This window comes from Camelus ferus, chromosome 16, assembly GCF_009834535.1.
Source record: "Camelus ferus isolate YT-003-E chromosome 16, BCGSAC_Cfer_1.0, whole genome shotgun sequence".
NCBI classification, from domain to species: Eukaryota; Metazoa; Chordata; class Mammalia; order Artiodactyla; family Camelidae; genus Camelus; species Camelus ferus.
Window position 1 is genome coordinate 37,634,493 of NC_045711.1, and position 27,965 is coordinate 37,662,457.

General features: G+C 54.8%; 2 protein-coding genes across 4 annotated transcripts; one reads left to right on the forward strand and one right to left on the reverse strand.

Moving 5' to 3' along the window:
• Positions 1-13,268: 13,268 nt before the first annotated feature.
• Positions 13,269-19,814, reverse strand: LOC116656785 (endoplasmic reticulum protein SC65). Of its 3 annotated transcripts, XM_032457433.1 has the most exons (8): positions 19,028-19,801; positions 18,734-18,886; positions 18,420-18,591; positions 17,557-17,685; positions 16,513-16,658; positions 15,793-15,876; positions 14,231-14,375; positions 13,269-13,905 (listed from the first exon to the last, which is right to left on the reverse strand). In XM_032457433.1, exons 1-8 carry the CDS (start codon positions 19,508-19,510, stop codon positions 13,883-13,885), a joined length of 1,335 nt encoding a protein of 444 aa, XP_032313324.1. In that variant the 5' UTR covers positions 19,511-19,801; the 3' UTR covers positions 13,269-13,882. The 3 variants fall into 3 exon arrangements, 2 of the variants coding, with proteins under 2 accessions (XP_032313324.1, XP_032313325.1); XM_032457434.1 differs by lacking the exon at positions 17,557-17,685 and having other exon boundaries at positions 19,028-19,810; XR_004311739.1 differs by lacking the exon at positions 13,269-13,905 and having other exon boundaries at positions 14,239-14,375; positions 17,535-17,685; positions 19,028-19,814.
• On the forward strand, positions 19,509-27,921 carry LOC102513130 (peptidyl-prolyl cis-trans isomerase FKBP10-like). Its single transcript, XM_032498605.1, is given in 12 exon segments — positions 19,509-19,663; positions 19,710-19,759; positions 20,352-20,922; positions 23,273-23,404; positions 23,713-23,904; positions 24,019-24,108; positions 24,110-24,257; positions 24,555-24,724; positions 24,900-25,014; positions 25,017-25,778; positions 26,534-26,697; positions 26,959-27,921. Coding segments are annotated over 10 exon segments (1,671 nt in total). The 3' UTR covers positions 25,065-25,778; positions 26,534-26,697; positions 26,959-27,921.
• The last annotated feature ends 44 nt before the right edge of the window (positions 27,922-27,965 follow it).

Genomic DNA, 27,965 nt, shown 5'->3' on the forward strand with positions numbered 1-27,965 from the left:
TTCAACATCCACAATGGATGCTCGTTACTGTATGTTCCAGGTCCACCATGTGAATTGTAACTGAAGTGATGCTTGAAGCGGCAAGTGTCACCTTAGTGTGTCTTGTAGTGGGAGATGTAGAGTGTTCAGCCTCCGTAGTAGGTTCTGAAGTCACGGTTAGCTCCAGGTCTACATGATGAGATTTCACGCTTGATGCTGTTAGGGTCTGACCCTGACCCTTAATTTGAGTTGGAACGGTCACCTCCTGATAGGGTGGATATTGAACAACAACCTCCTTTGTTGGCTCTGGAGGCTGAGTTGGGTTCTCTTGCTTGGTCGGAGAAGGTTCAACGTCCACACTGGTTGCTCCAGTTTCAGTAACTTCCAGGTCCACAGTGTGAAATGTGACTGGAGTGATGCTTGAAGGGGCAAGTGTCCTCTGAGGGTGTTTGGAAGGGGAGGTGTAGAGTGTTCCTCCTCCATAGTGGGTTCTGAAGTTACAGTAAGCCCCAGGCCCAAAGGTTTATCTGTGACACTAGGTGACATTACATGCTAAGTGTGATCCTGAGCTGGTGTTGGAACTGTCACCTCCTGATACAATGAAGGCTGATGGGGCTCTGGAGGCCAAGTTGGGTTGGCTGCAGAGTGTCCAGCCTCTGTAAGAGGCTATGGAGTCACAGTACACCCCAAGTCCAAAGGTTTATCAGTGAAACTGGGCGAGCTGGAATGCTGAGGTTGATTCTGTCCTGGTGTTCCAGTTGTATCTCAACCTTCTTAGGTGGCTCTGGAGGCTGAGCCGGGGCCTCCTCCTTGACCAAAGAAAGCCCTGGCCCCTCAGGGTGATCTGCAGTCTGAGCTGTGGCCTCTTGTTGGCCTGGAGAAGATTCAACCTTCCCAGAGGGGCTCTGGAAACAGAGAAAGAGGCTTGGACTGGATTGGAGAAAATTCAGCCTGCTCGGGGGGGAAACAGGAAAATGAGGAGAGCCCTCCTGCTGCTCTGGAGAACTTCTAGCCTCCTTAGCAGGCTCTGGAGTGAAGACAACTGCCAGATCCAGGGGTTTATCTATGGTACCAGGCAACACTGGACGCTGAGCTTCACCCGGACCTGCAGGTGAGACCATCACCTCGTTATGTACTGGACGTTGAGCTGCGGCAGTTGTAGAGGTCTCTGGAGGCTGAGTTGGGGGCTCAAGCTGGACTGGGGAAGGTTCACCATTTCCTGAGGGGGCTGGAGGCTGATCCGGAGCCTCCTGCTGGAACAATAATGGAGCCAACTGCTCAGGAAACCCTGCAGATGGAGCTGAGGCCTCTTGTTGGGGCAAAGAAGGTTCAGCTTCACTTGTGGGCCCCGGACTTATGGTGAGTGCAAGGTCCACAGGTTTAACATTGACACTGGGTCCCTGCAGAGACTGAGCTTGATCCTGGCCTGGAGGAGAAGCTGTTGTCACATCATGCTCTGGAGAATGAGCTGCAGAGGGTTTGGCCTCAGCAGGAGACTCTGAACACTGAGCTGTGCTTTCCTGCTGGGTTGCAGAAGGTTCTATCTCTGCTGGAGACTGAGTTGGGGTCTCCTGCTGTGTTGAAAAGGGTACAGCTTCCCCCAGTCGGCTCATAAGGCTGAGCCGGTTGTCTCCATTCCCCTGGAGAAGGCTCAGCTTCCTCAGGTGGCTCTGGAGGCTGACCTGTGGCATCCTGCTCAAGTGAAGATTCAACCTCCTCTGGCCTCTCTGGAGGCTCAGAAGGGGCCTCCTGCTGAACTGGAGAAGTTTCAACCTCATTAGTGACCTCTGGAGTTCCAGTAAGTGCCAGATCCAGAGGGTTAACAGTGACACTGTCCAGGTCTGACTGCTGAGCTTCATTCTCTTTGGGAACATTTACCTCTTGAGGCCTTAATGGTTCAACTAAAACCTCCTGAAGTCCTCCCTCCCCACTGGGGGACTGAAGCACCTACTTCCTCAGGGGCCTCTGAAGGCTGAGGCAAGCCCCCTGCTGAAGGGGAGGTGGCTCTATCTCTTCCGTGGTCTCTAGACACTGAGCCTGGGCCTCTGCTGGGGTAGAAAAGGTTCAACCTTCTCAGGGGCCTCTTGCTGGGGTGGAGAGTCAACCTCCTCGGTGGGCTCTGGACGATGAGTTCGGGCCTCCTGCAGGGATGAAGAAATTTCAGCCTCCTCAGGGGGCTCTGGAGGTCAATCTGGGCTTCCCAGAACATCCAAAGGTAGATCTATGTCTATAGCTTTGGTGTTATTACCTTTGGGTTGAGGAGACAGAGCTGAGGCCTGATTCTGATCCCAGCCTAGCACTGGAACCTCCTCTGGGAGCATTTGATGCTGGGTTAGCTTGTGATTCCCCTCTTGATGTGAGACAGCAACACCTCGATATGGCCCTGTGGGCAGCTCTCCATCTGAATGCACGTCCAGGTACGGAAGAAAAGTCTCGGCCAACATCTGGGTGACATAATTAAAGTCCCCCGACTCTGAGTTGGGGGTCCACTGGACAGACTCCAGGGCTGAACTCCCTGGACCATAAGCCAGACTGATTGTGAAGCAAAGAGCTGCAAGGACCAAAAACACTGGGGAAACATGATCCAAAGACGATTCGGGCACAGTGACCCAGGCCAGTGGGGCACTGGCCAGGCACACTGAACGGACACTGAAGTGAAATGGCAGCCTGGCTGCACGTGTGCCCCTCCCCTGCCTCACGCCCCACCCTTTAGTGACACCGCCTTTATTAGGTCAGGGTGGAGATCCAACCAGAGTCAGGCTTTTTCCCAGGGCCCAATCCATCTTTCCACCAGCAAAGGTGACACTTAGCTCCTGCTGGGCCCTGTCTACAACCCGGGCCCAGCCCCTGGCACAACGAGGCAGGATTTGGGCTGCAGACCAGAGTGGCCCCGGACTCCAGCAGCGCAGGGGTGGGGGTGATGGTGGGGCAGAGCCTCCCAAGGAAGTCACAGGGCCCAGCCTTCCAGGAAATTCAAAAGTGCTACTCCAGCTCTGGCAATCTAAACTCCTCCTCCTCCAAACTAAAATCTGAGAGACATTCTTCCTCCCCTTGGCCACACTGCTTTGAAGAAAAGTAGCTGACCTACAAAATGAGCACCAGTTACGGCGGTGGGAGGGGAATACACCTCACACTTAGTTATTCTAAAATGTTCTCATGTCCTCTAAACTCTCAGGATCCATGTCTGATTATAAAATTCACCACTCTATTATTAGGGGTTACCACTGAGTCAGTGATGACTCCAAAATGTCTGCAGGAAGGGTTTTGGAGTGGGTGAGCAATTCATTCTGGGAAAGAGAGTCGGAAACCAAGTGAACAGCCCTATACATTAGTGTGGGAAAATCTCCCCATTCCACCTTGTCTCAGCACAGCCATTAGTCTAGAAAAAATTACAGTGCCACTTTTCAGAGGTCTACCCTGTGTGCGTACACAGAGAAGACACCTAGGATGTTAAAGTCAGCACGTTGTGGGGAGGGATAACTCCGTGGTTAGAGTGCGTACCTGGCAAGCACAAGGTCCTGGGTTCAATCCCCAGTACCTCCATTAAAAATAAATAAACAGTGGGGAAGGGGGTGGGAAGGGATACGTTGGGAGTTGGAGATTTGCAGATACTAACTACTATGTACAAAATAGATAAACAAGTTTATTCTGTATAGCACAGGGAACTATATTCAGTATCTTCTAGTAACTTATGGCTAAAAAGAATATGAAAACGAAAATATGTATGTTCCAATATGACGAAAGTACTGTGCTGTACACCAGGAATTGACACAATACTGTAAACTGACTATACTTCAATAAAAATATATTTCTAAGAAACAGAATATATGTAACTAAATAAATAAAAACCTAATTACCTCCTCCTTCTCAAAAAGTAAATTCAGCATGTCAAATAATTTTCTTGAAATACTGCAACTAGCACCCAGTTTACTTCCTTCACAGCCCTTATAATCATCTCTTTAACTTTAGCCCTGTTTAACTGTCTGGCACACCCTCTGGCCACAGAACTCCATGGAGAAGGAGCTTGATCTTATTCCCAGCGTCAAGCACATAATGGTTTTTAAATGGAATTGATTCCAAGATTGGCCGATGAGGAATGGGTCTGTTGTTATAATCAGCTTTCTGAAAACTTCAGCATCGATACTGAATCCCTTCCTCTCACATTTCACAAGAAGCTAGACTTTATTTGTAAGTGGAAAGGGAAGAAAATAACAGGAAGTGGAGGCAAGAGGAAGAAGAAGTGAAGAATTCTGAAGTGAGGAGAGGAATTCTGGAGTGACTCCACCACAGGTCTGTCCCCTGCCTCATCCCAGGTGGCATCCTGTCATCCAGTAGGAGAGTGGCCGGCCCGCACAGTGCAGCCTTCATTTTACCCTGAGGAGAGAAAAGTCTGGTTCTTGCTTCCACCTGACCAGCTGCTCCCCTGCCCACGTGACCCGGAACTTAGTGAGGCTTCAGCGCAGAGCAACGCCCAGCATCCCCTTCATTCCCAGCAGTCTAATCGGTCCTCCTTTGGCCCCTCTGATTCTTCCTTTCAATTTCCTTATCCGTGTTGTTTGCCCTCTTCCCCCATTCAGTTTGCTTCCATATATATTTTTAATAGATACACTGAGTGATTGAACGCAGGACCTCCTGCATGCTAAGCATACACTCTACCACTGAACTCTACACCCCCCATCACAGGCTTTTAAAATTTTATTATTTTTATTATTATTATTTGCTTCCACATTTTTGAATCCTTATCTCCCTCTGAAGGAGGAGAGCACTGTTACAGGGCTGAGAGTTACTAAACAAACAAACAAACAAACAAACAAACCCAGAGGCAGCAGATCTAAAGGAAATCAACGCTGGCATAAAAGAAATGGGGCAGCGGGCCCCTCAGTAGTGGAAGAGTCTGGGGGAGTAATTAGAGAGCTTCCCAATAGGCAAGGGTCTTTGCTTTCTGTGGTTGACGAAATGAATACCTGCTGGTGGCTACACAGCATCCTAAGGTTCTTACAGATATTCATTCATCAACATATAAGTATTGAGCACCAGCTTTATACTAGGTACTGGACTAGATGCTGGTGACACGGAAAATCAAAATGACTCCAACCCTCCAAGGGCTTCCAGAGAGCCAAGTGTAAACAGGTTATCTTAGTCACTCTGTGTTCATTGGTGTTGGAGGGGTGGTTGTTCAGGAAGGGTCCCTCCTTACAAAAGCTTTATATTCCCAAAGCTAGCATGCAGGATGGACTGGGGGAAGGTACATCAGCAGCATTCTTGACTGTCTCCACCAGAGAAAGGAGTGATAGTGAAAGTCTCACTTCTGAGGCTTGTGCCATCCACGAAGTCTTTCTGGAAGAGACCAGGGAGACATCAACATCCCTGATCAGTTACCATCCGCACGCCAGGGCCACTGCCCTTTGTTTTGTTTCCCTTACTCCCCCTCTTCCAGTTTATCTCAGCATCTTTCTCCCCACCTTATCCCTGCCCCACCCACCCACTTGCCACCCTGCCACGCAGTCCCCAGCGTGGGAGGAAAAGAGCTCCCAGTCCTAGGCCCCTGCCTCTACCAGGGCTTCACTTACTTTCTGTCCCACCTCCCATCTTCCCCTGCCCACTTCACACACCCCACACAAACACAACACACAGACACACACCCACTTCCCAGACCTTTCTCCTGACTTCAGTATACAGGCAGTAGGGCTGGTTGACTGCAGAGGAGTGGAAGAGACTGGCTGGGCTGGAGGGGCAGAAATAAGGCTTCAGAATAAAGCATGTGTGTGTGTGTGTGTCTCCCCAGAATGTGCCCTGAATGTCGGTCTGGAACATGCTGTAACAAGCTGGCCCCAAAGCTCACAGCTCACAGCTCACAGCTCAGGCTGGGACTGGGTGGAGGCACCACCACAGCAGCAGGAACTACTGGGCTAAGAGCTCTGCCTCCCAGACCAAGGGGTTCTCTGCACATTTATTAAGCACCTACTATTGTGTGGTAGTCACTTTTTATTCATCTGCAAGATGCAGAAAAGAATCAGAAAGTGATGTTTACTAGAATCAGCTGTCTGTATAGCGGATGTGGTCTCATGGGGCAAGGAGGTGCCAGGGGAGAGGGATGGGGTCACTGTGGCCACAGTCTCCTGCATAGCTGAACTTGAAGGAAAAGGCCACAAGACCATCTTACCCAATCCCCTGCCTCCAAGCCTTTACAGGCAGGGATTTCTCTGACAAATCTCCAGGAAAAGAGATTCTCCAGCCTCCCTTACATGACTACTCTTTTCTCCTTATTCTAGCACTGGTAAATTCCTTCTGGAGTCCAGCCTCAATTTGCATCCCTGTGGTTTAAACTCATTTCTCTTGCCTGAAGTTCTGAAACAGAGTCCTTGGGCCCCCAAGAACACATATGGTTAATTCAACCTTGCAGCTTTCTGGGGCCTCAGAGTAAAGAAGGAAAGAGCAGCAGGGGGCCCCTCCCAAGTCATCCCAGAGACAAGAGTTACTGGCAAAGAGAGGTCCAACGAGGGGAGCGGGTAGGGGTTGGGGATGTGCTTCCTGGGGAAGGTGAACAGGCAGCCAGGCTGCCCTCCTCTGCTCACCTCCCTTCCTCTCATCCCCTATGAGGCCTCTGAGCCATAAAAGGAGGTGCATGAGTTTCTGTTGTGTGTTCACAATCAGCCCTTTCTCTATGGGGTCCCCTTTCCCAGACAGTGGCAGGCAGACATATAGATCTGCACACACTACATGCGCACACACACACAAACTTCCTTGCTCACATCTTAGGGATATACACTCAGGGACACAGGTCCAGATACAAAAATGCTGGCCATGTCAGCGGTCTCTCCCCAGCACACTCAGATACACACACACATACCCTTCTTCCCTCCTCTGCAGCCTAAGGGGGGATGGCCACCTCCATATGGGTAGGCCTGGTGAACAGATGCAATGCTAAACTTCAGGCTGATGCTGGTCCCTTTTCAGCACACAGCCGCTCTCCCCTGGTGTTTGAGCAGTGGGGAAGGAACACAGACAAACAGAAGTCATTCCTGGTGGAAGACAAGGCAGAGCCAGCCTTCGACTCAGGGAGGGGGCCTCTGTCCCGGCTCCTGCCCTTAAGAAGGCCCCTGCTCTATTCCCCTGGGGTTGTGCCCCTCCACACAGGGCCAAGGGCACGAGCCTACACAGAGTTCGTACCTCTCCCCTTGGAGACCACAGTCCGGGGACGTGCCCGGCACCGACCCTGCTTTTGGGGCCCGGGGGGTCTCTTACTTGGGCTCTTCCTCCTGTTGGGACAGCAGCACCACTTGGTGTGTGCACACTCAGGCAAAGAGGTGACGAGGGGCAGTTGTGGGAAAGGGACGCACACACCAGGGACACGTGAGCTGGGGTGCCTGCATGCATGCTGGAGGCCCTTTGTGGTATCGGGGGAGCCAGGGGTGTGAAGGGGATGGCCCAGGGGCTGGAGGCCAGGGAGCAGTTCTCCCCAAGGCTGCCACATTCTGAGAAGGAGTCAGAATTCTCAATTCCATCTGGCCTTTCAGGTCCCTGTGGAGGTACCCTGGTCCAGGTGTCTTATTTAACAGTTAGCTTCACTCATAACTTGTTTAGATCTCTGTCCGTGGGACTCTGTTTGCACCGCTGCCCCTGCCCACTGGTGCTTAGGTGGGAAGACTTGTTCAGGGGGCCCCCTTCAGTCCTGGGGAGAGGATATTGGTGGCGAAGTGCCTCCCGAATGCTTCTGGCTGGAGTGGGCCCTGGCATCAGCAGGAGCAGGGCAGGATGGTGCAAGGCCCCAGAGGTGAGGGTGGGGGTGCTCTTGCCATTTTTGCCACCCTTTGTCCAGGGGAGGAGCCTTGAGACCAGAGGCTGCCCATGGCCTGGTCCTGTGGGTGTGTCCCTGGCTGGCCTGGGGAGGGCTCTTAATTACAGAGGCAGCTCCAGCCACACTTCACTGCAAGGCGTGTGGGCGGGGATGGAATGTCAAAGGGAAAACAGGGAGACAAGAAAACAGAGATAGAATGGGCCAGAAATAGCACAGGCCAGAGTGGAGAAACCAGGGGCCCGTGGTGGTGGAGGGGGAGGATGGAGGAGGGTCAGGACTTCTCCAGAGAATGTCTATTCCCCTGGTTGCCCCCACCCCTTACCTACCCTCAACCCCCCAGGGTTCCATCTCAGAGCTTCAGGAGCTCATCAGGGTGGGTCCCAAGCATCAGGATTGTTGGATTCTGGAGCTGGGTCTCTGAGCAACCCCCATCCTGCCCTGAGTGGGCTGAAGGGGAAGGTGAAGCCTTGCCATTTGAGTCACTCACTTCCTGCTCCTGGCCTGGGTGACTCCACTCACAGGCTGACACAGCTGGGGCCCACCCACCCTCCAGCCTGCCTGCCCCTCCCTCCCTCAACAAGCCAGGAGAGATGCCTGTCCCGACAGGTGCCCTTCCCACAGAGAGTCCACCCCTCCCCTGCCAGCACGCCAGCCTGTGTGAGATGAGAAACAACTTTGTGAGAAGTCAGCTGGAGGTGTGACTTCAGGCAAACCTCGGGATTAGAGAACCAGGGCTGGGGCAGGGGCTGGCCGGCCCTCCTCTGGGGTCTAAGTCTGTAACCTCCCCTCACTTCCTCTAAGCCAGGAGGGCACTACACAGACCCACAGGGATCAATTGTGCAAAGAGACTTCCCCCACCTCCTCCCGCCCTCTGGCCTTTCTCCCTGTCCCAGGCTCCACCTCAGTGGGAACTGGTGGGGCCAGGATTTGGAAGCCCCCAGCCTTGTACTTTAATCCCAGATTTCCTAGTCCTGTCCTGCACCCCAGGGGACTTGCGATCTCTGCATATTTCATCAGCACTTCAGCCTCCAGCTGAAGAAGCAGCCAATTTACAGCTCATGGATGATTTATGGCCCTAGCAGAGAACCTGGAAGTGGTGAGGGGGAGGGGCAGGGAGCATGGTGGCAAGTGAAGCCTGAAGCTGGCTGTTGATGAGGGTTGTGAGAAGCCAGCTCCTTCCAGGGGGTGTGTTGGGGGTGGGGGAGGAGCTCCAAGGCTAGGAACAATACCATTTTTGAGGATACCAAGGTATTATCAAAAAAAAGGGGAGGGGGTTTATCAAAATAATTGCACTAAAGGTTAAAGTTACATGACAAGCATTTTCTGACTTCATTCCTTGTCCCGGTATCTCTGTAACTGTGTGCATAACCTCACTTGGAGATAACAAATTTTAATGGGACGTCCTTCATGGCTGTGAAGCCTCCAAAAAACTCCCTGCTCCCCACACCACCCAGGGCCTGGGAAAGAGGCCAGACTCCCAACTTAGACTGACTAAACCTTGCTCCTTCCTAGCTTCCTCCTCCAGGAAGGCCAGCAGGATTTAGCCAGATGATCAAGAGAAAAGGATGGAATCTGGAATGGCCACCACTTACTCTGCTCCAGGCATCTAACTTTATACTTTTCTTATTAAAAGAAAGGTGGAAAAGGTGACCCAAAATAGAAAATGTCAAGTTCTCTTGACCTCTTCTTTGCCAAGCGGCCTACCTGAGTGAGTTCTTCCACAGATTTAGAGGATCAAGTTTATGTGGGGGGAGGGGTAAACAAGCAGCCATGTCCTCCTTTTACCTCAGTTTCTCCATCTGAGTCATGGGCGTGAGAGGTGCTACCACCCCAAAGGCTGTTTGGGGGTCAGAAGAGATGCTATCCAGGCACCCCAGCACCAGCAGGGACCTAGGAAGGTGGTGATTACGGGATGATGTGTCCACAGGTTGGGCCTGGCATTTGGTCTAGGGGTGGCTGCAGTGGGCAGCCCCAGCCCTCAGCATACTTACATCAGATCCCCAAGTCATCTGGGAATTTGATCACAGGAAGAAGCCAGACAGGGCTGCGCCAGCCTAGCTTAGAGTGAACCCTGGCCATGGGCCCCAATCTAGTCTCTCTGTGCCTCAGTTTCCCCATCCATGAAATTGGGCCATCTGCTGGAGCTATCCTTGGAGAGAAGTTGGAAAAGAAGGCCTGGATGGAGGCCCCGGAGTGGGGAAGCTGCGTGAGCCTTGGGCCCTGCAGCTGCCAGGACACCACCCCCTCAAGTAAGGTTATGAGGTTGGCCCCAGTGCCAACTGGACACAGCCTTCTGACACAGGAAGGGGTTACTCTTTGTCTCTAGGGGAACCCTACTCTCCCAGAGAAGGGGAATGCTAGGGTGAGACTTCAAGAACTATTTCTCAAACCTCAGGGGGAATTTCTTCCATTGGAATTTACTGGAATTTTGGGTGATCCCATGGGATTCTCCCTTTGGCCATCACTCCTCAGGATTCAAGAAGAGGCTGGTCTAAATCACCCCAGCAAGTCTGTCCCCAGGCCCTCTAACTTCTGGTCCAGCCCCAGGAAGCTGACAAGGGGAGGTGGGACCAAGCTGTGGAATGAGGCCTGAGAGTGAGTCTTGACTGCTTGCTCTTCCTCCCCTTTCTCCTTTTCTCCTTTCCTCTCTCCTCCTCCCTCCTTCCCTGTCTCCCTTCTGGAACCCTCTGCCTTCCCCGGTGAGCTGTGGCAATGTAGGGGCTTTGTCTCCACATCTAGCCTTCACCTTCCTCCCCTTCCTCCCCCGAGGCCCCATCTGACATCCTAAAGGGACAAAGCCAACTCCGGAGACTGGAGAGAGGAGACCAAGGAGTTCTGTGCTTTCTCTCCCTTCTCTGAGCAGCACTGATTTGGGAGGAAAAGTTTCAAACCCACCTCAGGAACCCCCTTGAGGAAACTTGGACAGGTTGCTTCTCATTCATCAGCCTCACCTGTTGCAGAAGGGAATTGATATCTAGGTTGCAAGACTGTTTTGAGGTTATAAAGAACCTGTCACTTGCCCGGCACATGGTAGGTATTCAATACATTGCAGCAGTGATGCTTTCCTCGGGATGAGGTCTTTCTGGGTCCAGGACACCTCTATGGCATCTGAGTCTGGGCCTCTTGTGTTAGGCCGTTATCCCCAGTGCCCTTTTGGCTGTTCCTAATCTACTCATTATAATACAGATGGTAGGACTGCTGAGGTGCTGGGTGGGGGAGTTCGGGGTGGGGTAAGGAGAGGGCAGAATGAGGCAGATGTGGAGGAGGCGAGGGCATCTGGGCTGGGTGGGGTTGGGAGAATGGGCTGGAGGGCCCCAGAGGGCCAACGCTAGGACTCACTGGAACACAGTCTTATGGGTTTGGGGATCTGGCCGGGCAATGGGGAGACGCTGGCTGTGCAATGGGGAGACGCTGGCATCAGGGAGAGGTGGGAGGGGCTGGCAGCTGCTGGGGATGGGGGAGCTGAGTATGGGATGCTGGAAAGGGAGGGCCTGGCCTAATGGCGGGATGGAGGTGAGTGCCTAGAGAGGGGCAGCCTCCTGCTCCAAGGGGCCACCCCTGACTCACACCCTCAATTCAGATGCCACTCTCAGATGCACACTGGGACACACATATCAACACACTTCTTAAACTGCACCAGCTTTCCTGGTCTTCTCACCCTGCTCTATTTTCCCATCTCACTTATCTATCATAGCAAGATAACTTATTTATAACATTGTTTATTGCCTGTCTCCTCACTGGAATACAAGCTTCAGGAAGGCAGGGTGCTTGGGTAGGTGCTCAAATAGATAACGTGCTGAGAGAGTGAAGGAACCTTTGGAATCACAGTCACGAATGCGCGCATCCTCCCGGACGCATGTGCAAACACACTCAGTCGCCCACGATGCTGCCACGGACATTCTCAGACGCGTGCCCGCAGGCACACGCTCACACCCAGACCCGCACATTGCCACAAGACACAGGCTCACAGCCCTCCTCCCGCACACAGGCGCTTTCGGACTCACACCCAGCCGTCCAGATTCCAAAGCTCCTACTCACGCAGGCACGCTCTAGCACGTCCCCGCTCCCAGCCCCTCCATGGGCCCGCCCCTCCCAGAAACAGGGGCGGGGCTTGGGGGAAGCTGAGGACACAGCAGCGTGAGTGCTGGAGTCGGGCAGTCCCGCCCGGCACCTGAGACCTCTGTGGAGACGCCACCACTGCAGACCCACCTATGGGAGGGAGGGAAGAGTGAGATCACCCATGCCCCCAGCCTTGACCCGCCCGTGCTCCAGACTCAGACTGTGGCTTTCCTTCACCAGAGGCCCGGAAAGGGCATGGGGTGGGGCAGGGAGTCCTCCTGGGCACAGAGATGGGCAGGACCCAGACCAGGTTACCTAGCACATCTGGGCAGGAGTGTGGACGGTGAGAACTGGGCTTCAACTTCAGCTCCACCTGCTGGTTGGAGAAGGTTCCTCTACCACCCTATCCCTGGAAGACCAGAAAAGTGGGCAGTGGGGCAGAACTGTCACCTAGCTGGCCTTGGCCAAAGGTCCCTCCCTAGAGAGACTCCTTTTGCCCCCACCTGCCCACTTTGGAACATGGCTGGGGGACTTGGTGGTAGCCACCTGGCATCACCCTCACCCCACCTCCAGACTCTCTGCTCCCTAGAAGCAGTGCAAGATTGGGCAAGACAGTCTGGCATTCCCACTGCCACTATGAAGTCTCCTGGGGCTCTTCTGGGTCCTGAGAGGGCCTGGTTCCCTACTGTGGAATGAATGGGAGAATGGGCAGAGAGGGCAGGGCAGGGCATGCTCACTCTGACTAGAAGGAACCTGGGTCAGTAAATGCTTGGAAAGTAAAAACTGGAAGTAAATGTTCTCGGACCCCTCCCCACAGTCCCTGAGGGAAGAGATGCTGAACTAGGGAAATAACAGGGCATCCCGTCTTAGAAATCTGAAACCACCATCTTCCCAGGAATCGGGCAGAACTGCATCCTCATGCCCCCTGGCGGTGGGCTGCAATTTCAGGTTGCTGCTCCTCAGTTCACAAACACCCAGGGTTTAAAGGCCAAATTGTGGCCCCTCTCTCGCCTGTGCATTTATTGAGAGGAGATGGGTGCAGAGGCAGGGAGGGAAGGACCTGCACCCTGAGCACGCCACCCAGGAGATACCAGGCCCCAGTGCTGATTCTCCAAATAAATGTTTATTGAGCACCCACTGCCAGTGTGCCAGGAACTGCTAGACTCCTGGCCCAGTGCTCTTCTGATGCCAACTGCCCCTCTGCCGTCTCTCCAATTCAGGCTGAGACCCCAACTAGGAAGAGCTGGACTCTTCTCCTTCAAGAGACTGTCTAGGTTGGGGGGCATGGGGAGGAGGGCAGGCTGTCAGCATCTGCAGCACCATCATCCTGTGGTCCAGAGACCCATAAACAGGTAGGAGGGGTCTGGGTGTTACCCAGGCCAAACTCGTTCTGCTCGCCGCATGACAGGCCAATAAATTGAGAGACGAGGTGTTGGGGAAAGGAATAGCGACTTTATTCGGAAAGCTGGCAGACTGAGAGGATGGCAGACTGTCATGGAGAACCACCCTGCTCCAGTCAGAATGCAGGCTCCTTTTACACAAAAAAATAGGGGAGGGGGTGTGGTTGGTTGTTGCAAACTTCTTGCTGCAGGGATTCTTTGTTCTTGCAGCTGTCCGTGTGGGTCAGGCCACGGTGTCCCTGTAAACCTCCAACAAAACAAAGGTTATTCTCTATTTTGCAACTTGCCATCTCTATGTAGGTGCAGAAGTGCTAGCATCTTTAAAGGTCAGAGCCCTGAGAATAGGCTCTCCTGTATATTTCAGGCTAAAGGCAACATTGTTTTACAAAACGTGCAGAGCTAGCGAGACAAAGCCTAGAAAGCAGGGCACAATGGTTAAAACTAAAGGAACAGATCGAATATGGAGTCAGAGCTGTCCTCCATTACATGGGAAGCACTGCTCCCAGGTGGGACAGGATGGGGCCTGGTCAGCTATGTCCATTTTACATGTTTAATAAATAGTTCTTGTTGCTGTCCAGGCTGGTGAGGGTGGTGTCACTGGGCCAGGCTTCCCAAGTTCTTGAGGGGTGCAGGGGGGGCCCTCTTCTCATGCTAGTTCAGGCTCTGGCTCTGAAAATGAAAGGAGAGCACATTGGGATTAGCCCCCCACCCCATTCCCAACAGGTGTCTGGGTGCTGTCCTCAGGGGAGGTGGGGCAGGGAGCAGTGAGGCTCCCCAAAAACAGGTCTTAGTTGGTCCCTGCTCTAGGAAAGATGCCACCGCCCTCCACCAAGGGGGAAGGGGGTTGCTAACAGGCTAGAAGTCCCTGGAGGAGATGTGCCAACACCCATTACACCTACTTCACAGCCTCTCCAGCCTGGGGCATGGATCCTGCTGTCTCCAAACTCCATCCCAGGCTGCATCCCCACCCCTCCACCAGGATCAAGTCACTGACCGGCCTCAGCCTCATCACCCTTGGCATCCGGCTCCTGCCACCAGTCAGCATAGATGCTCTCCTCATAGTCACCCTCCCCCTCAAACTCGGCATCAGATGGAGGCTCCTCAGGCTCCACGGGCGGTTCTGTCTCCTCCAGCTCCATCTAGGAGAAACCAGGTCACAGCAGGCACAAACCCAGGTGGGCCCCCTTCCTGGCCAAGGGGCCCTCCCATCCCATCACAGTCCCAAAGTCCCTCCTTCCCAGCCTCAAGATCTCACACATGAATAATTTGAGGGTTTCTCCCAAAGTCCTGTTCCCAAACTGCCCCCTCCCTGAACTGATGTGTGAATCGCTCCACTGGCACAGATTCGGTGTTATTGGAAGCACTGCCCTCTCCACAGCCCACCTTTTCAGCATAAATACCCAGGGAATACTGCTAGTCCTTGAATATTGTCTGCTCATGGTGTTTACCAGCCAGGAACACCTTGGTTAGCTTATCCCTCCAATGCCAGGCATCAGCTCCAGGATGCAGTCCTTGCTGATGACCCTGGCTGGGTCTAGAGGCCTCCTCCAGTGCCCTGTGATGGCCTCTCCCATTGCACAGTGATTCATGCATCAGTGAGCTGCTGGGGCAAGGCACTGTGCCTTTCGTGAATTTACCCTTGGCCCAAGCATGGTGTCTGGCAAACAGCAGGCAACAAGTAACAGTTATTTGAGCACCTACTGTGTGCCAGCTCTATACTAAGTGCTTTATGTGCTGGATCTCATTTGAGTCTCAGCACAACAGTGTGAGATGGGCATTATTCTCCCCATTCAACGGATGAAGAAATGGAAGTTCGAGGGTTACCTAAGACTTGCCTGGAGGTTGCCTAGCTGGGAAGTGGTAGAGCCAAGACTGGCTAGCACCAAAGCCTGGCTGCTCCCAGCACAGAACCGGCCCCTGTGTTTGATAAGGGGGGCATGGGTGCATGAACAAAGGACAGAATGGATAAATACGCTCTGGGCAGCAACACCTCAGAGAATTCAGGTTCTCAAGCCCTCATTCAGGATCAACATAATAACACACTGTGGTCCTTCCTTCTTGGCGTCCTGCATTCATTCATTCATTCATTCATCCACTCACTGGTTCATTCAAACTCACTTTCTGAGCCCCAGCTCTGTGCCAGGTGCTGTGGGAGAGCTGGGAATACCCTGGTCCCCTGTCCTGGAGAACAGTCCTCTAGGAGACTGGGCAGAGAAAGGGGTGGGTGGGATGGATGAGGACTGCAAGTAACTCCAGTGCAGGGAGGCACTGCAAGCCCAGAAGACAGAGTCAGGACAGGCAGCAAGGGCTTCCCGGAGGAGGTGCCAACATGAGCTGGGTCCAGGAGAAGCAAGATTTAGACATGGACAGAAGGGGGGACATGAGAACATGGAGCAGGGAGAGAAGGGCAGGTGTAAGTAAGGAACAGGTGAAATCTCTCTGCTTCACAACAGCTGATTGCCAGGAGCTGGGGCTGAGCTTTGGCACAGTAGCCCCGGGAAGAGGACCAAGGGGTCTCTATCACTATCCAGCCCCATAGGGCAGGGGGCCACTTACCTCATCATCTGCCTGCAGGTACATGTGTGCAAAGTCCAGCAGCTCCCGCAGCTCAGCTGTCTGGTTGTGGTAGAGCATGGCCTCCTGGGCGGAGGGAAAGAAAGTGAGGTGAGCTGGGCCTTGCTGCTAGATGGTGGAGGAGATAGAGCTCCTAGGATCTGGGTCCTCTGGCCTTTTTCCAGTTCAGGGATCTGGAAACAGGTATCAGTTTCCATGCTGATCAAAAAACCATAGCTGCTTAAGGTGCTTAAGGTTAAGAAGGATTCCGAAGGCTCAGCGGAAAAGAATGCCTCGATCAATTAGCACCGTCTGCAACTGACAAGGAAATCGGAAGTGGCACCATGTGTACCATATTTGCCAGTCTTGCCCTGGACTCCCAAGGAGTTTCCTCAGTTGGTCCAGGTGAGGAGGTCCCTGGGGAAGAAGGGCAAAGGCCAGTGAAGATACGAGGGTGGGGAGGGGAGCAGGCAGGAACAGACAGGTTATTTTTTACCTCCCACCTCCCAGGCACTGTGCTGGTCAGGTAGGCAGTACCACCCCCATTTTGCAGGTGAGGCAACAGACTCAGAAAGGTCTGCGGTGTTCCCAGGACCACAAAGCTCGTGGGGCTGGGTTTGAACCCAGGACTCCAACCACAAACCATATTCTTTCTTTTCATCTCCCATCCTGCCTTTGGAGGAAGCTAGGTTATTTTATCAAATCACATGTCCCGATGCCCACCTCCCTGGGCTGGAAGTCCTCCTCCTCCAGGCCCCAGCGAGCCCTGTGGAAGCGGTAATACACCAGGTTCTGCTGCATGACACTGTCTCCAGGGTCGAAGAGCATGTAGCTGGCGGCACTGCGGGCGGCCTGGCGCACGTCGTTCACTGCAGGCAGGACAGGAGGGAGGAGTGGCCCTGGCACTTCCCCACCTTCAGGGGTAACCCTCACCTAACCCACCCCTACCTCCCAACTTAGTCCAGTGCCCCTGGCACCCCAGCCACCTCCCAGAATCTGTTGAGCTTCTCACCCCATCCAATAATAATGCAAGCTAGAATGTATTGGGCACTTCTCCTATGCCCTGTGTAGCTCATTTAAGTTTCACTGTTATTGTTATCCCCATTTTACAGACAAGAAATCTGAGGCACAGAGAGATTAGGTCAACTGCTCCAGCTTACACAGCTGGAGGATGAGGGCACCGGGAAATCAGAGGCTGGTGGTCCAGCCCTCAACCTCTTAGCCAACTGGACCCAAAAAGGGTCTCCTGGCCTCTTGGTCTTCAGCTCCTCCACTCCAACTCCAGCTTCTGTCTGAATCTGGGCATCTCTGCATTGCAGAGACCCTGGAAATTGTCCATCTGAGCCCCAGCTGATGCCAGAATCTCCCTCAAGTGAGGAGAAACTTGAGTTCTGGTGTTACTTTTTATTGGCCATGTGACTAATGGCCCCTTGCCCTCTATGAGCCTCAGTTTCCTCACCTGAAAAATGGGCCCAGTAATGTCAGCTATTGGCAGTTTGTGAGAGGATCAAGTGAGGTAAACAGATGTCGCAGGGCTGTCAAGCACTATGCAATTGTTGGCTATTTAGTCACTTACCCAAGAAGCCCTGGAATTCTTCCCTGGGGCTTCTCTCTGTTCCCTCCCCGCAGCCTTTCACTTGCCCCCCCCCCACCTCTAGACTTCCCTTCCATCACCCTGGGTCCTCAGTTCTGAGGGACAATGCCCCATGACTCTGCATGACTCCCCACACAGTGCTTTCCCTCACCCCAAGCCGCCAGGAGGCTCACATTTGTAGTAGGCAAACTGGAGGTAGTGATACATGGTGGCCACGAACTTTTCCACAAAGTAGCCGCCCACATTGGGGGTCAAGTTGGCCTCACAGTCCACCTTGCACTGCAGGGATTCTGCAAAGAGATCTGGTGGGGTTGGGTAGCAGCAGTGAGGAGCTGGTGTGCTGACCAGCTCCATCCACATCCAATGATAAGGATGACAGAGATGACTTCCAATCCCAGCTCTGCCTCCTGATTGCATGAGATGATGTGTGTAAAGTTACAAGTGATGCTGAGGAAGACTGCTTTGGGCTAGGCTGACTCACCACCCCCACAGCTCACCTGCCACCCCCAAGCCAGAGGGAGCCAGGGCATTCTGGGGGAATGGCAGGTGAGGTTTGGAAGTAGGACTGAAGCCCAGTGAGAGAACCTCAGGACAGTCCTTTCTGCCCTTGCCGAGGGACTCTGTCTTTCAGAATCCCCAGGTGTGATTTCTGGCCACAAACTGCTTTCTGCACACACCTGCTGGGCTATTTCCCACCTCAGCACCTTGGCACCTGCATTGCCCTCTGCCTAGAAGGCCTGTGACCCCAACCTCCCCAGACCCTTTTGGGATATCACATCCTCTCTGCACCGATGCCCAGCACTTTGGACACTCCCCACTGTAGCCCTCTGCGCCCAGTGGCAAGTGACCTGTTAGCCTCTAAAGGCTCTGCTGGCCGGCTACGATAACATCTTTTTCCGATCCACCTTCCAAGCACTTAGTAGGGGCTCCATAAATGTGTATGGAATGAAAATTTGTGTTAAGGGAACTTAGGAATTCTGGGAAGCAGGGCCTGTGGGTGAGAGGGATGCCCACAGGAGTCTGGGTGAGGGGATACCTGCTATGGCTGGATAGAAGTCCTTGAAGTCCACTTGCTCATGGGCCCCCTCACAGCCAGCCAGACACCGGGCAAAGATGGCCAGGTACTCGGCCAGGGCCCGCTCCATGTCCTCCGTGCTGCTGCGGAAATCCCCGCTGTTGTAGAGCTTCACAGCCCGCAGGAAGACGGCCTGGGGGAGGGAACGATGTGGCAGGGGGTCAGAGGTACCCCAACACCTCCCCTCCTCTACAGGCCTGATGGCGGGGTGGGGGTGGGGGTGGGGGCGGTACTCAGGAAGGAGTGTCAGGGCCGGTCCTACACTGGCACCCCACCTCGTAGGGCTGGGCCTCTAAGTCCGTGAGGGGCTCCTCCGCGGCGTCCAGCAGCCCCCGGTAGTAGTTGAGATACTTGGTGGTGAGCTCATGCTTCGGGTTTCTCTGGAGGAAGGTGTAGGCTGCGGCCACCGCCTTCTCCAGCCGGTTAGCCTGCAGGGTGGGAACAGAGCCAGTCAGCAGGACCAGAGCCCGCGGCCCCGAGCGCGCGGGAGGGCTGGGCGGTCGGGGTGCTGGGTGAGAGCCGCGCTCCTCCCGACCCGAGCGGGCGGCTGGCGCCGGCTGGGCGCTCACCTTGAACTGTGCGTAGTGCAGGTACTGGTAGGGCAGGCGGCTCTGGAAGTCGCGCAGCAGCTGGCGCGGCGGGTAGGGCACCTGGAAGGCGGGCAGAGAACGCTTGCAGCGCCGCAGGCAGGCGGCGCGCTCCAGGACGTGGCCGAAGAGCCGCAGCTCCTGGGCCCACTCATCGCCGCCGCCGCCGTCGGGGCCAGGGGGCGCGGGCCCCGGGGGCGCGGCAGCGGACGGCGCGGAGCCGCTGCAGTTGGCGTGGCAGAAGGCCTCGCTGTCCCGCAGCAGCCGGTGCAGCCGGAGCGCCGCCTCGAGGTAGCGAGCGCTCTCGCGCCAGCTCTCGCCCTCATACTGCTCCAGCGCGTGCCCGTAGGCCGCGGCCAGGGGCATCAGGTCCTCGGGCGGGAAGCCCCGGAAGCTGTACTTCTCGTACTGCGCCCCGGCGCTGCCCAGCAGCAGCCACAGCAGCCCCCACGCAGCCCGAGCCATGCCCCCTCCACTGCCCCCTCCGCGCCAGCTGGCTCTCCCCGCCCAGCTGGCGTCCCCGCCGGGCGGGCCGACTCAGGGACCGGGGCCCCGCTGGCGCGCCCGCTGGGTCTTAGCGCCGGGCACTGGGGTCAGCAACAAGGGGTGGTGGCTTGGGTCAGGGTCCCCGAGGGGCTGAGAGCTGCGTCTCCTTTCTTTTCAGAAAGCCCAACGGTGACCTCGTGCCCTTGCGGGTCTTCCTCTTGGCAGATGGTGAGTGGGTGCGGGAAGGCTTGCCGCCGGGATGGGGAGCCCAGAAAGCCCCTCCCACACAAAGACAACACCCCCCCACCTTAAGACCAAGGAACTGAGGGAAGTCCCACCTCCCTCTACTTTGCCCAAGCCCCGGAACCTGGTCTTCCTTCCACCACAGCGGTCTTTCTGCGCACGGTCCACCCTCAGCCCTGAAGAGGTCACTCCAAGTGTACCCCAGCCCGCGACAAGGAGGCACACTCCTGGTTTTACCCTGCACACCCTCCGCTCCCGCCACTTCCCACTCAGTCTTCATCCCCACGTCAGAAAGTCCTCTGGCAGTCCACTTTTGCAGGACAAAGCAACTTGTCCCTGGAGAGGCCGTTCCTGGGACAGAAGGGGTGGGAGGGAGCACTGAGTTACCCCTCTGATTCTGGAGCTTCACCAGCCACCTGGAGAGGCTTAGATCTGGGATGGCCAGCCAAAGAAGAGATGCGTCGGTTCGGCTTTAGGACCCAGGAGCTCCAGGAAAAAAAAAAAAAAAAGACCGAATTTTTTCCCCCTAAAGTCAGCTCCGACTTCTCAACTTTCCTGAACTTCCCTCCCTCTCCAGGCCCCAGGTCTCTCAGGCCCCCTGGGGTAAGGGTGAGGGTAAACCTGGAGTTCTTTGTGATTCTTTCCTCCGACTCTATCACTATCAGCCTGGCCTCGTCCCGCTATTCCACTCCGCCTCCCCTGCCCCGCCAGCTCAGTCTCCCCAGCCCCCATTCCACGTGGACCAGCCAGTGCAGGGGTGGGGATGGAGGACAGGAAGAGGGGGAGTCAGCTCTGGGAGGAGGAGAGGGGAAAGGAGTCTGGCGGCAGCGACTCTCTCGCTTCGCCCTCACCGCAGGCCTTCCCAAGCTCCAGGCAGCATGCTCCGCGCGGGGGCCCCCCAGCCACACCCTCCGCCGGCTCCCCCTACTGTCGCCGCCGCCGCCGCTGCTGCTGCTGCTGCTGCTACTACTGGTGCAGGCCGTGAGGAGGGGGCTGGGCCGCGCCAGTCTGGCCGGCGCCCTCCTGGAAGAAGTGGTTATCCAGAGGTACCACATCCCCAGGGCCTGTCCCCAGGAGGTGCAGATGGGGTATTTTGTCTGCTACCACTACAACGGCACTTTCGAGGATGGCAAGAAGTTTGACTCGAGGTAATGGTTGGGTGCCCCCAGACTCACCATTTCCCTTCCCTGAGCTGGTGGCCAGGCTCTCTTAGTCATGGGGTTCCCTTGTTGCCGCTCTCAAGCTGTGTCTGTGTCCCAGTACTAAAACTGTGATCCCCTAACCCCAAACACTGCAGGCTGGGAGGGGGGACTCCTAGACAGCCATCTCCCCAAAGACACGCCTGCCCTCAGTCGCAAGCCTTCGCCTGTCAAAGGACCCCAATTTCTTTCACACAAGCTTCCTATGTCCCACAAAGTGCGTGATAATCAAGGTTAACTGCTCTATTTACTTACCAGTGCTTTACTTAAAGACACAAGAGGGTTGGTTTCCAGTTCATAGTGGGGGGAAGGGCTGCTGTGTGTGAATTTGACAGTGGTCTCAAGACTTTCCACCTTTCCATCCACCTTGACTCCCTTTCTGGCTCCAGCCCCAGGTTTCAGTGCCTTTGCCTTTAGAGAAGAGGGAGTAAGTAGGACATTTTTTTGGAGGGGATAGGGGTTTTGAGCAGCGCATGAGGTAAAGCAGGTGGGCAAGATAAGAGCAGGAGAGTTCCAGGAGCATAGGGCATAGCCTGGTGTAGGGATCCTGTCTGTGTGTCACATGGTCACACATGCCACCCTGGGCTTCTCAGAGAGTTTTCATGCCTCCCTCTCTGGGTGCCCCCGCAGCCCCACCTCCCTCCATCTTAGCTCTGCCAGGCCTGTGCTGCTGCCCATCTTGCCAGCCTTGGGATTTGAGAGACCAGCTTCTGGTCTGATCCAGGCCTTCAGTCTGCTCTGGCAAGTCAGCTTTTCTTGGATGAGGCAGGGCAGGGCTGCACACCAGCTTCAGTTGAACTTTGGGTCCCGGTCGTAGACAAAAGCCTTCACACCATACCCCAAGAAGTCGGTCCCTCTTAGACACTTCCCCAAAACACACAGCTCAGCCTACAGAAATTAGTGACAGTGGATTTGGAGCCAGGCAGTATATTGGGAAAGAACACAAACTCCTGAGACCAAGACCCTGAGTTCAAATCCAGGCTGTGATCATGGACAAAGAATTTTACCTCTTTAAGCTTTACTTTCCTCATCTGAAAAAAAGGTGGTTAAAAACAAATCTGAAAAACTGAGTCCCTAATTCCCAAGGCTGATAGGAGGACTCAAACAAGATGATGAATGAAAGTGAACTTTACCCAGTCCCTGGCAGTCTTGACTCAGGAAGAACCCTGGTAGCGTTTAACTGGTAGAAACTTTGTGCCATGGTCAGGTTCTCACAACAGCACTGTAAAGGAAGCAGATCAGACATACAACCAGATCAATGGGCAAAATAAAGTATAGGAAGTAGCCAGGAGTACCACTCTGAGCCCGTGGCCACCAAGGTGTGGGGGAGGGGTCGGGAGTTGGGGAATGACCTCCCTGCTGGGAACTCTTGGATCAAGGGTGGGCCCAGTTCACGCAGTGCTGAACTTGGAAAACGTCCACAACCCACAGCCTCTTCTATCAAAATAACAATCTCCCATCCTTTGCTAACTTATGAAAACTGCAACTAAAAACAGATAAAAGCCATGGCAATTTTAGAATAGTCCTTTTCAAAATTGAAAACCAGCAGGGAGGATATAGGTCAGTAGTAGAGTGCATGCTTAGCATGCACAAGGATGCATGAGGTCCTAGGTTCAATCCTCAGTACCTCCATTAAAATAAATAACCTAGTTACCTACATCCCCTCCAAGAAAAAGCAAAATAAAAAATAGAAGTGGTGCTGGGAAAACGACAGCTAGATGTAAAAGAATGACATTAGAGCATTGTTTTAAAAATAGAAAACCTATCCCTGGCCTCCTCTGCTTCCCCTTCCTTTCCTTGGTGAATTGATGGTACAGCGGCCCATATGTGGGCTTTGGAGTTCAACAGACCACACGTTAGTTGTGTGACCTTGGGCAAGTCACTTGGCCTCCCTAGCCTCAATTTTTTTCGTAAGAAAAATGAAATCAATAATGCTCACCTCACAAGGAAGAGAATTAAGTAAGATAATAAACGCAAAACACCAAGCATTTCATTGGCTTATCGTGTGAGTGCTGAATCACTGTTCCTCTTCCCCCGTGGCTGCACATACCGACCCTTTGCAGTCAGCAGACAGTAGCAGCAGACAACTCCCACCCATCCTCCAGGACTTCCTTTTGTAGCAGCCCATCCTATTAAGGCAGGGCTCGTGGCCCACCGAGGAGGGAGGCTTGCAGAGGGGATGAGGAGCCTGTGGATCTACACCTGTGGATAGGGAGGGAGACTGTGTGTGTGAGCACCTGTGGATCTATGCAACCATGGCCAGAGGCCACTGTATCCCATCTGTCCCCTCCCTCTTCAGCTATGACCGCCACACCTTGGTGGCCATTGTGGTGGGCGTGGGACATCTCATCACCAGCATGGACCGAGGCCTCATGGGCATGTGTGTCAATGAGCGGCAACGCCTCATTGTGCCTCCGCACTTGGGCTACTTGTAGAAGCATCGGCGTGGGTAAGAAGGGCTGGGGCCCTGGTAGGGGGATGCAGGAGACCAAGGGGCAGAAGCAAAGACCCTAGGGCTGGAAAATGAAGCTCAGAGAGGGAGAGTGACTTTCCAAGTATGAATAGCGGCTGGTCTGGGACCTGTGTTTTGGTCTCTCAGCCCCTGGGGCGGGAGCAAGGGAAATAACAGGGCCCTAGGTGGGATCCTAGCTTGACTCTGGTGGGAGACGGGGAGCTAGGGCTGGGGGAGCGGATGGCCTAGCAGGATGTTCAGACCTCCACTCCACCCCCCAACTCTAGGGGCTGCACCAAACACAGCAGTGCTCATTCCCCTGATGCCACCCACTACTTTGACATGGTCCTGCTGGATGTGTGGAAAAAGGCGGACACCGTGCAGGTGAGCACCTAGCTGCGCCCACCCCATTGCCCCCGCGTGGCCCAGGACAGTGACTGTGTCCACTACCACTACAACGGCACCGCCTTTGACAACAGGTAAGGGTTGGAGGGAGCCCTGGGGTGCTGGGGACCGTGGTATGCAGGGGGGATTCTGGGGCCATCCTGTTTCTTCCACCAACAGCAGTCTCACCTCTACCTCATTCTTTGCAGCTATAGCAGGGGCAGAACTTATGACACCTACGTGGCCTCTGGATGGCTCATTAAGGGCATGGGCCAGGGGCTGCTGGGCATGTGTCCAGGAGAGAAGAAAGGTGATCATCCTTCCATTCCTGGCCTATGGCGAGAAAGGCTATGGTGAGGGCAGCCAGGAGCTCAGGGATTCTCTAGAAGCAGGCTGCCATATACAGTTGCTCAGGCTGTGTACTGTACAAGGACATCTAGCCCAGGAGGCAAGTAGGCATGAAACCTAGTACTTGGTGATCATCTCATTAAGCAGGGGTGCTTCATTCTGATTCACACAAAGGCTCAGTATGGGCAAGTGGTGGTCCTGGGGAAGCCTTAGCTCCAGCCTCACAGGGGAAGAACCAGGGCTGCTGATGGGTGGGGAAGGACTCGGGAAAGCAGGGTTAGCACCTTTTTGCATGGCTCTCATATAGACCTTCCTGAGTTGGGAGGAAGACCAGTTTTGCCCTCCACTTGGATAGTTCAAGCCTATCCCTTCCCCAGCGACTGTGATCCCCCCGCAGGCCTCCCTGGTCTTCCATGTCCTACTGATTGACGTCCACAACCCAAAGGACACCATCCAGCTGGGGACACTGGAGCTGCCACCTGGCTGCGTCCTGAGAGCCGTAGCCGGGGACTTCATGCGTTACCACTACAATAGCTCCCTGTTCAATGGCACCCTCTTTGATTCCAGGTCAGGGGGGTTCTGAGGAGGACGGTGGGAGTTGGGAGGACACGAGAGAAGCTGAGGCAAGAGGAAAGTAGCAGGTGTGAGGTTGCCCCAGGGAGCAGCTGGGGGCAGCTCTGAACTGCTGGGAAGGGCGGGCCCCTGTGACTCCCTTGCTGGCCCCCCCCACCTTGTATTGCAGCTACTCCCACAACCACACCTACAATACCTTCGTGGGGCAGGGTTACATCATCCCCGGGATGGACCAGCGGTTACAGGGCTCGTGCATGGGGGAGCGCCGGAGGATCACCCTCCCCACACACACCTCGCCTATGGGGAGAACGGGACTGGTAGGCTTGTTCCCTGATCCCAGCCAGCACCTCAGCTCCTCCTGACCTCCCCTTGACGGGGGGATTCCAGCTGATGCTCTGCCCCCACCCCAGCTTCTGCCACATGGACTCCATCCTTTTCTCCAGGGCAGTCTCCCACTTCCTCCTTCCACACTGGAGAAGGGCAGCCGACCCTGAGTTTGAGAGGGAGGGTGGTTACGGGAGACCAGAAACAGCATAGCCCTAGAGGCAAAGACACCTGGACTTGAGACCTAGCTTTGCTGGAAGCCTCAGTGTGCTCACTTGTAAAATGGGACTAATCACATAGCCCAACAGGGTAAATTATTGGGACGTTCCAAGGTGTATGTAAAGGGCTTTCTAACTGGCATGCTCTCCCTCCCCTCCACTGCCTCCCCACCGCCAGAGTATATTAGAAGAGGGGACTAGGTAGACAAACATCCCACCCCATCCTCATTTAAACCCCCTGGCAGGGAAGGTCTGGGGCCTCTGTGGAGGCCTGAGGCCCACTAGACAAGATCCCTGGCTCCGCTGGGCTGATGTTTGATGTCCACATCATCGACTTCCACAACCCTGCGGATCCAGTGGAAATCAAGACACTGTCCCAGCCCGCCGAGACCTGCAACGAGACGGCCAAGCCTGGGGACTTTGTCCACTACCACTATAACTGCTCTCTGCTGGATGGCACCAGGCTCTTCTCCTCGTGGATCCAAGGCAGGGCAAGGGCTGGGCAGGTGGGTGGGCCTGGGCTTGGGGAGTCCTCCTAACAGACCTCCAACTCTTACTTTCTCCATAAGTTCCCATCTAAGCGAGTGGGGGGAGCACAAGGAGATAAAATTCTCAACTCCGTGAGCAAAGGGAGGGTGAAGTAAGCAGTAGGGGGAGCTGCTAGTTGCATTCTCTGGATGGAACTGGAGCAGGGAGAGATGTGAGCCCCCAGGCCACACTTCAGGGCAGTGGCAAGAGAAGGGGATCCTACCTCTGAGCCGCTGGGTCCCTGCACCCTGCCCTGGGGTGGCACCAGGAGAGACTCGGGAAGGGGGCGTGCCCGGGATGATGGGAGGTGAACAGGCAGGGGATGAGGTTGGGAACTGACCTGGAAATCTGCTCTCCCCACAGCCATGACTACAGGGCCCCTCAGGAGGCAACTTTGGGGGCCAACAATGTGATCCGAGGCCTGGACATGGGCCCACAGGGCACGTGTGTGGGGGAAAGGTGGCAAATCCTGGTCCTCCCACCCCTAGCACACGGAGAGAGCGGAGATGAGGGGCAGAGACTGGTCTGATGGCTTTGTCCCTGCCCACTTGCAGCCTTGATGGCTGGTGGGAGGAGTGAGGCAGGCCTTCCAGATGGTTCTGTAAACATCCCATGCCCTACTCTCTAGTCCCCAAGGTGGGGAAATTGAAGCCTATGAGTGGGAGAGCACCCTGGGCAGACCGCAGACCCAGGCCCAAACCCTTCCCTTTTCTCTTCCTCATCCTCCCTCCAGCTCAGGGGGTCCCTGGCAGTGCGGTGCTGCTGTTTGAGGTGAAGCTGGTGTCCCAGGAGGATGGGCTGCCTACAGGCTACCTGTTTGTGTGGCATGAGGACCCTCCTGCCAACTTGTTTGAAGACCTGGACCTCAACAAGGATGGCGAGGTCCCCCTGGAGGAGGTGAGTGAGGAGTTCAGTCCTTAAATAACCCTTCCCACACTGTCACACAGTGGAAGCCACCTTGCACTGTGGCATCTAGCAAGAATGCAATGCATGTCCACCATCCTGTCTGCACCCATATTCCTGCCCTTTGTGGGTCACTGCACCTTAAGTCCCTTGTCCTCTGGCACATGTGGCCTGTTCCCCCTATGGCTGTCTGTCCCCTTTGCATGCCCTCTGCCCTGGCCCCACTCAGGACTCAGTGCCGTCATCTCTCCTCAGTCCTTACTGACTGGCCTCCGCCCAGGAGCCCCTGCCAAGGCCACCTGCAGCTGCTCAGGCCAGGCGCTTGCTCAGTCTCCCCTTCCTTGGCTCTCTGGCCGTTCTCCACCTTCATCAAGGCTAAAGTCAGTGAAGGCAAAGGATGCCTCCTGCCTGGCCAGGACCCTGAGAAAACCATAGGAGACATTTTCCAGAATCAGGACTGCAACAAGGACGGCAAGATCACGGGAAAGAGCTCAAGCTGAAGTCAGATGAAGATGGGGAGTGCGTCCATGAGGAGCTCTGAAGGCCAGAGGCCTGGACCCCAAGGCAAAAGCTCATGTCTGTGGGGACAGTCACCCTCTCCCCTGCTAGGATGAGATCTGGAAGACTCTGAAAAGTGGCCAGAGGGAACAGCTCTGGTCTTCCCACTGCCCAAGAGTAAAATCACAGCACAGACCTCTATTTGGTTTTTCTCTTTCAACCCCAAACCCCTTCCTTGAAAGTTTTGGAATTCCAAGGTCAGTCTGGAGTTGGATGGAGTCTGTGGGTTGGCTGGGGTCATCGCCGGCCCCTCACCCAGACCTTCCCTCCATGGCAGCAGACACTGAGCAGGGCCAAGCTCATTATTTCTTAATTTCCTCAAACTCCCCCTTTACCTGTACTTTCCCCCACCATCCCCACCCCCCCTCCAGCCCCCAGTCCTCTGTCCTCAGCTCCCCAGGAGCATGCTTTCCTCCCTTGGCTCTGGCTGGTTCCTAAGGAAGGGGGTGGTTTCAGGAGGGCAGCCCTACCTCACCTGTCCTGGTCCCTTCACCTGTCACATTCCTCCTCCACCTGTCCTTTCCCCCCTACAAAGAGAAGAGGGGGTCATTGAGGGCTGAGGGTGAGAGGGGGTGGGTAGAGCTCTGCACCCCCAAAAGATTAAACTGGCATCAGACCCCTTTCTCCTTTGTGCCAAATAAAAGACTAAAGTAAAGCCTCTGGGACATGGTCTTTCTGTGTGGATTGGCCCTTAGACCCAAACA